Here is an 8924-nt window from a genome sequence, read left to right on the forward strand (position 1 = left end):
CTGGTCCCATGCATTTGTTTATTCGGTTGTTGTCGGGCGGAAACCTCTTATCGCCATATTCTAACATTGTGTGTTTTTGGGTAAATGAATGCCCTACTTACCATACTGCAGTGACACACAAAAGCATCATATAGCAGATGTTGCAGATCTGCTAACTATTTTTCAGTCCTGGAAACTAACAGTTTTGGACTTACAGTAGACAAAAGTGTAAAACAGTAGGCAAAAGCAGGGACATGAGTTTTCCACCCGACAGAAACGATATCGTTGCTGTATGGCAGAAGCCGTGTTTTTTTTTTTTTTGTAAATTGATGCCATAGTTTGTCATACAATAGTGCCACGCAGAAGTAGCCAATCTGCAAGCTATGTTAAAAGCTATACTATAAGCTATAATAAGCTAGCCACTATATTTGAAATAGGGGAGTACCCTCCTAGAAATGTAGTGGAGTCAAAAGTACAATATTTGCCATTGGAATGTAGTGCAGTGGAGTATATCATCATATCATATCGTATGTATCAAGTAAATGTACTGTCCACACTGCAAGCGTGTGTGTAGTGTGTGTGTGTAGTGTGTGTGTGTGTGTGTGTGTGTGTGTGTGTGTGTGTGTGTGTGTGTGTGTGTGTGTGTGTGTGTGTGTGTGTGTGTGTGCGTGTGTGTGCGTGCGTGCGTGCAGTCTCATGGAATGGAAGTAAATATAGCCCACACTTGCCGGTACACGTTTTTTCCGACCTGACCTTCAGGTGGTAGAGAGAGCATCAGTTACAGAGAGAGAGGAGGAATGAAGGAGCATGAGAGAGGGAGAGAGAGAGAGATTATAAGACGGTGGTCTTCAAAGTGGAGTCAGGTCCTTCTAGATGTTTTGACTATGTTGTTCAATTCTGATGTTGATGAAGCTCATCCAATCAGAATTTAAAGAATTAAGAAAACAGGGCGTCATAGAGGCGTGGCTCGGCTCTCTGACATCATCACAGGTAATTTTGATGAGGACATCATTCAAACAGACGGGCAGACTGACACACATGTCAGTGGTTCTCAACGTGTGGTCCGTGAATCAGTCTCTGAGGAGTTACTGCAGGTCCTTTAAGTCAGAGAGTGTGAACATGTTACAGGTCCATTCGGTCCATTTATTTGGTTCCATTTTGCGCACTCTCAGAGTTATAATGACACTGATGACAGTGTAGATTGGGGTCTCAGAGACAAAATAAATCTCGCCATATGGGGGTCTGATAGATAGATAGATAGATAGATAGATAGATAGATAGATAGATAGATAGATAGATAGATAGATAGATAGATAGATAGATAGATTTATTTATTTTATTTCGGTCCATAAAAGGAAAAAGAAGTACATACAGACGTACATACATATTAAAATCCACTAATAACTAGTGGTACCGAAAAGGTGAAGGCAGAAGCCAAGGCTTCAAGTTACTCAAGTTACACAAAACAGAGAATAATTTGTCAGACATATATTTCTTCTTTTGTTTTTAACTATAAAGTTCTGGCCATTGATTGTGAGAAATCAGCCGAATGGCCGTGCTGTTGCCGTCACGTGCATTTTTATTTTAATAATCAAGCTTGGATCAATACTTTAACTTCCTATTTATCACACACACAGAGACATGGTGCATTTATATTAGGATTGTTTTATATTAATGACATATTCTCAAAACAATCTTAGTGTTTTGCCAATTATTTGGGGAGCCCACTGGCAATATCCTCACGCCACCCATGCAGTAGCCCGACCCACAGATTGAGAACCGCTGGGGGTCAAACTGGGGATCCTTGAAACAAAAATAAAAGAGTTGAGAATCATTGAAGTAGAAAGGCTCAGTGAGCTCACATCTCTCTCTGCCACAGAATAAGTGACTTCAGCGATATTACTGCACATAATCTAATTTAACATTTGTGGAGTTGGTCACCTGACCAAAAGCGGTTGACAGAAACTGGTCGACATGTTCTGTTGCCCCAACACGGGCAGAAACAAGGCCTTTTAACCAGGCTACTTACACACACTACAACTCGCTTACAATTCGCAAACCTGGCAACACTGTTCCGTGTTCTCATAGGCCCTCCAGGCCCGCCCCCACAGCTACTTTTCAGTCTCACAATCGGCCATCTTGCTTTTTACTTCGATGCGCGAGTGGACATTTAATGCAAATACATTAATTATAGCTCCAGCAAGCAAACACAAACACCTCAACTCCATCTCATTGTGAATAAGAATTCCGAGGGGAAAAATAATTTTTGGAACGCCACTTTCACCCAGTATGAAGCTAAATGTGGAAGCCGTGTGTGTCACACCAACACTGGTGACCCAGAGAATCCTGTGCCGATTCTCAGGCATCTGGCCTGAGGCACTGCCTGCGAGTTGGCTCTGCGTGCGCTTTTTCCAACTCTCACTGATTTATCCAGCTCACACGTCAATCACAGTCAGCAGCTCTCAGCCTGCACACACACGCACGTCTGTCTTGCGCACACGCGCACACACACACACATACACACACACACACACACACACACACAGAGACACAGAATAGGCATGCAGGCTAAGGCGAGTGGCAATTTAATGCAAATAAATTATTTATAGGTCCAGCAAGCAAATCATGATGGTCTGTAGGTCACAATCACATTCCGATTTGAGGGGTTGTGTTTTGTATGACATTTTGGCCAGTAGTTTTATATCTATCTCAGCTTTTGCCTGATAGCACACATGCTAACAGTGCTGACCACAACGTTAGCAGCATTTGATGACAGCTTGCCATAGCAACGTACAGTGTGCGCAGACCTAACGTGAGCTTCTGGGACAGAAACTTGCGTTTTCATGACAGCAGCAGCTGCTGCACCCTGTGATAGATACTGTGCTAAAGATGCTAAAGCAACACAAAACAACATCCACACGCAAAACAAACCAGGGACCAGGGTTGCCACATATCGTGGATGTGAGAGTGAAACAAGCAACCAGGTCTATAAAAATGTTAATAGGCCAGTTCAAAGTAGGTAAATCAGAAATGGTCCGGAAATTAGTCTTAAAATAATCAATTATAGTGTTGACTGTCACACTTTGTTGTCTAATGTTGTTTCAGAGCAGTGGAACTCAAACATTTCCATGTCAAGGACTACCAATAGATAAACAAGTCCAAAGTAGCTTATAATGATCAGACTTGGCAACACTGTCTCTAGGTTGAACGTTCGACTTTACAAGCTCACACATATGAAATATGTTTTTTTGAATCTTCAAACTGAGACATATTTGATGATAATACTGTTAGCACAGTCATCATACTCCAAGAGCATACAAATGGAACCAAATGGACCCTGATTTTCCCAGAGAGCAAATGGTATCAAATGGGGGTCTGTGGCCTAATGCATTTCAAACTGGGGCTTCTTGCTATTATATTCTCTGCATATCTTATCAACTTGGGGTGAATATTTCACCACAATACTTTACTGAATATTTCACAAGAATATAACACAAGAGTCAAATGTACGGTCAAATGTAATCACAATATAGGCTACAGATGTACATATTTATGACACAGTAAAATGTCGAAAATTAGTGCTATCCCCCCCCCCCACACACACACACACACACGACAGGCAAGGCTGTTGTTTGCATCGTTAGCAGGCAGCAGCTACCTTGCCACTGCTCTCTGTGACTGTAGTTGTTTCACCATGTTTGCGTATTTATGAGAAATAAAAAACACTTTCTGTTATTGCAACGACACTGGGATGAGCCCGGCGAAGCCGGGCGAAATTCTAGTGACTAATAACTCATAACTACGGACGGAGAAAGAGTGATTCAGAGGTACAGTTGGAGATGGAATGTCTCCCAGAGAGTGAAAGAGAGATGGATAGCCCTGCAGGGACGTGGGGAGAGACGGTCACTTTGTTCAGAGGGTGTTTCATGGTCCCCAGGAATGCGTGTGGCTGCATAGACGATGGCGTCACATTTCACAGGACACATTCTGCTCATATCCAGTGACAGGACAGTGGCACAGTGCTGATCACAGGAGACACATGCGGAGAGAAGGACACGGCCTGCATGGGGCCAAGAGCTGAGCCCACAAAACATGACTTAAAGTCTTAACCACATGCACAACCTAAAGATATGACCCTGTCAAACCAACACTGCTTTAGATATAAAGCACAGTAATCCTAAGCAATTAACTATACATGCATTTCCTTTAGGGAAATGCAGACTGTCAAATATATTTGGTATTTATCTTTGATAATATTAGTTATTTATCAGGCATGCCCAAATGTGGAGTCTATGCAGATGTCAGAACCATTGTTCAGTCAGACAACTCACGAATAGATTAACAAGTATTTATTGCAGAATGAGTAACAAGTGTACATAATTATGATATTTGACTTGGCGTTCGGCTCTGCTGGATTTCTCCCTGCTCGGCACGATTAAGCAACAACATAAAACATAAAGAGCAGGGAGATAGATATACAATAACCCCCCCATGGGGAGCAAAAATAGCAGAGCCCACCGGTGGTGCTGGGGTGGTGGTGGGAGAAAACATCACATACAACCGTGAACCATGAGCAGAGGAAGGCAGGAAGACCATGGAGTCTAGTGAGCTTAAGTAGCCTGCCCAATTGGTCAGCTGACTGCCGCATTGGCGAATGACGTGTGAGACTTGCACACACTTATACACCCACATAGTAATGCAGCATGTTAACCCCTTGAGTATAGTATGCACCTTTGAGCATGGCATGAACCCCCTTGAGGTTGACTGACTGAACTGACTCGTGAGCTTCGTTTGTCAGATATAGGAGTGATCAGGTCCAGGGCCCGGGCAAAGGCTTTTGTGCTGGTTCTGGACAACCGGCTATCCGACAGACTCGACACTGGGCTGCACTCCATGTGGGGGTGTGGAACGCGTGTGTCGAGTTACATGGATTACAGACGTACACACATGACACTTGGGGCATTTATAGATAATTCAAAAGTGAACATCTACTGTAGCAAATCTCGCTCAAAGAAGAGCTCATAAACTGTTGTAGACTATCATTTATTTTGGGATCGCAACGGAATTTCTTCTGACTTTTTGCGCTATCCTGATAGTTATATTGTATTACAGTATGCACCTTGGTGAATTGTATTGTCAGAGATAGTCAGTGACCACTAACTGAAAACAGAACACCGGTGAGGTTGAGACTGAGAAGCACTTAAAGCCTAAACAAGAGAAATTCTAGGACCCCCAGTTTGCATTAGACCAGTGGTTCTCAAAGTGGGGTCCGCCGTCCGGGGGACCCTGCTACTAGTCGAGAACCTGCAGGGCTGTAAACAACTTAGGTCCCAAATCCCTGGTGACCCAAATCTCTATCTCTATCTGGTTTCGAATAACTTAAGATGTATTCTAAGAATCCTCTTTGAAGACTATTCTAAACTAAGGAATCAAGGATCCTTCTAGGAGAAGACTTTTCTAAATTTGGAATTCTATAAGAAGAACAAAACATGTGCACGCACGAGCACAGACAGAGCAACTGTTTGGGTAAGAAGTTATCCAGACTGCACTAATCACTGAACTGTGTGTGTGCTGTCCTGTGTGTGTGTGTGTGTGTGTGTGTGTGTGTGTGTGTGTGTGTGTGTGTGTGTGTGTGTGTGTGTGTGTGTGCTGTGTGCGTGTGCGTGTGCGTGTGCGTGTGTGTGTGTGTGTGCTGTATGCTGTGTGCGTGTGTGTGTGTGTGTGTGTGTGTGTGTGTGTGTGTGTTTGGTGTTTTGGCTCCGAGTGCCAACCACGTCTTTAATAGGCAAAGCATCTTATTTTGAAAACCATTTCACTCGGAAACTGCAAGTCATCAGCCTATGTAACATATGTCCCGCGATTGTCATTTAAATTGTAATTTAAGTGGTGGGGTTTATTAGTTAACGAACACTCATATCACATACAGTCTTAAGGATAAAGGCAGGCGAAAGGCCAGGAAAAAGGGCTGGTCAACACAAGGCTTTTGTTTTCTTTTCAGTTATAGGCCATCAGTGCTTTTCTGCCATGCAATTATATGGTTAAGAAACAAAAACATGGCATCCTCTTCCCAGCGCAGACTCAGAGCGCCGTGCATCAACGCTCTCGGCTTCCAGCGTTTTTTGGCAGAGCACTCTGGGCGTTTAAAGGACAAAATATAGTTCAACTTTTGGGGAAGAATCCACTCATTAATGACTGGCTGTATTTCATCTCCCATTTAGACCTTTGACATAATTCTGTTTCTGGTTTGACATGAAGTTTGACCTGAAGGAAAATGTCTCCTCTGAGCAAGTAACTCAGTGGTATCCTTTAGGATTTTAACGGTCCAACTCCTTAACACTTACCTTTAACTTCATATGGGGTTCCAAATGGACTCTGATGAGAGTTCCGTTTGTACACTCAGAGTTCTGGCGGTCCTTTAAAAGTTTGAGAACCACAGTAAGTCCACATACAGCACCAGCTCTGTCAGTGTGATAAACCGCTTCCAGAAAGGGTTCCACATGTGATGAAATGTTGAATCTGGTTCCTCCGGTTCCGGAATCCCAACCCTGGTCTTTAATAACACAAATAATAAATAACATTAACCCCCCCCCCCCCCCCCCCCCCTCAGATCCACGTCTCCGCCATGGGCGACATCAAGAACCGCTGGCAGCAGTGGTCCGTGCAGCACACTGAGGGCCAGAAGCTCAACCCCTTCAGCGAGGACTTCGACCACGAGCTGGCCATGTCCCAGCGGCTCCACAAGGGCGACAAGGGCTACGGCCGGCCCAAGGATGGCACCAAGACGGCGGAGCGGGGCGACCGCGCCCACAAGCACATCCACCGCGAGATGGAGGAGATGGTGTGGATCATCAACGACCTGGGCCAGAAGGACAAGCAGGGACGTTCGGCTGTGACGTTCGGCCGGCTGTTTGACCGCTACGTCAAGATCTCCGACAAGGTGGTGGGCATCCTGCTGCGCTGCCGCAAGCACAAGATGGTGGACTTTGAGGGAGAGATGCTGTGGAAGGGACAGGATGACAACACCGTGATCACTGTGAGGGAGCCGGAAGGAGGCAACTGAGAGAGAGAGAGTGACAGATATGCACACGGACATGCACAGCAAAAGCACATTCACGCACAGGCACACTCGCAAACGCACACACGCACGCATGCACTCATAAAATAAAATAAGCTGCTTTTTTATAGTAAATGGAAACCTACTGTATTACAGTATGTAACACTGAAGGCTTGGGGAAAGCGTTAAGCCCAGTATACGAATGCTAGTGAAAATACTAGTACATCTACAAGTGAGCCTGTAATCTCTTTAACTCTGAGATTCGCAATAATTTTTTTTCAGTGAAATTCTGGCCAGCAGACAGCACAAAATGTTTCATTTGATGTTGAAATATTCAAATAATCTAATCTGAAAAGGTCTGAAAGAGGCCTCTTCAATATTATGTTGATCAAGTTGAACAGGTTTTAATGTTTAATTTGATGTTCTAACTGAAAGAAAAGAAAACCTTTATTTATTTATATGAATTATTAATTCATATGAATGATCATGGTTAGTTTTTTGAAACACTGACATTTGTAAATTGATTTAAGAAGATGCAATGAATGACATAATTGTAACATAATATCAAAGAAATGTGAGGTGATCTTCAAACTGTGAGTTCTCCAGTGATTCCTACCCCAAACCAAGGTTATATTAAAACTATAAGACTAAAACTAAAACGGGAAATAATAATTTTGTTAACAGACACTACTGTAGGCCTAATAGGCTACTAACTAACCTACAGAAATAGTGGAGTGACCATTTTCAGCTTGCACAAGTAAAATAAAACTAGACTAAAAGTAAACGTAATTCAGACACCAAACCGAAAAAATATTGACTCCCGGTTAGCAGATAAAAACGCCATATAAGGCAGAATAGACGCTCAACTCCTCGTCACATTTCTGGTTTTGCTTTGGTGGACACACAGCCATAATGACCCTGCCGCTAAAACACATTAATTTACACACAAGCAAGCACATGGAAGAATCATTTTAACCCTCATATCTGCAGAGTTCATCTGTATGAGCATGTTTAATGAATATTTTTACTCCAGGAAGGACAATGTGTGAATGTTATTCAATTTGACAATTTGTTATTCATGTTAGACAGATTTTTCTGTTTATCTTTTCACTGTAGTTGTTGTTGTTGTTGTTGTTGTTGTTGTTGAATTGTTCAGGTGCCTACAATGTGAACTTTGTATTTCTTTCAAACTGAAAGCAGTCCAGTAATTCTTACAGAAGAAACTAATTATTTTGTCACTGTTGGTCAGAAACTCGCATTTCCACAGCTTGTGTCTATATACACTCCATCAGAAGTAACACATTTTTTCAAATTTCCTGAAAAGGTAACGTTTTGGACTTGCAAGTTTTCCGCCCAGCAGCGACGGTTATTTAAATGTGTTTGAGAATGACTTGTTGATCCATGAACACAGTAGTAGTAGTCGTCGTCGTCATATAGTACGTAGTGGTAGTAGTAGTGGTAGTAGTAGTAGTAGTAGTAGTAGTAGTAGTAGTAGTGGTAGTGGTAGTGGTAGTAGTAGTATAGTGGTAGTGGTGGTAGTAGTTATAGTAGTAGTAGTAGTAGTCGTCGTTTCATTTTTGATTTTGCAGTGGTTGTTTTCTTAACGTGGTTTATCATGGACACCAATAAAAACTTGTTGTAAAAAACAATGCTTTGTAATTTTTGTCTTTGCATGCATCATACTCATGTAGTTACAGTCACTGGGAGCTAACCAGTACAGCCACAGTCATCTACTGTTGGTCACTGGGGGTTGACCAGTACAACCACAGTCTACTGCACGGGAGCTGACCAGTACAACCACAGTCTACTACTGTTGGTCACTGGGAGCTGACCAGTACAACCACAGTCATCTACTGTTGGTCACTGGGGGTTGACCAGTACAACCACAGTC

General features: G+C 42.9%; 1 protein-coding gene across 2 annotated transcripts in view; it reads left to right on the top strand.

Moving 5' to 3' along the window:
- The window catches only part of abraa (actin binding Rho activating protein a), a 10794-nt gene extending 2121 nt beyond the window's left edge, over positions 1 to 8673 (top strand). For both annotated transcript variants that reach the window (XM_080776473.1, XM_080776474.1), the window contains exon 3: positions 6587 to 8673. In XM_080776473.1, coding sequence (XP_080632599.1) covers positions 6587 to 7039 — 453 coding nt within the window. In that variant the 3' untranslated portion in view covers positions 7040 to 8673. The remainder of the gene's footprint in view (positions 1 to 6586) is intronic.
- Positions 8674 to 8924: the final 251 nt, after the last annotated feature.

Source organism: Protomyctophum bolini (assembly GCF_963924005.1).
Source record: "Protomyctophum bolini genome assembly, chromosome: 2".
Taxonomy (NCBI): Eukaryota; Metazoa; Chordata; class Actinopteri; order Myctophiformes; family Myctophidae; genus Protomyctophum; species Protomyctophum bolini.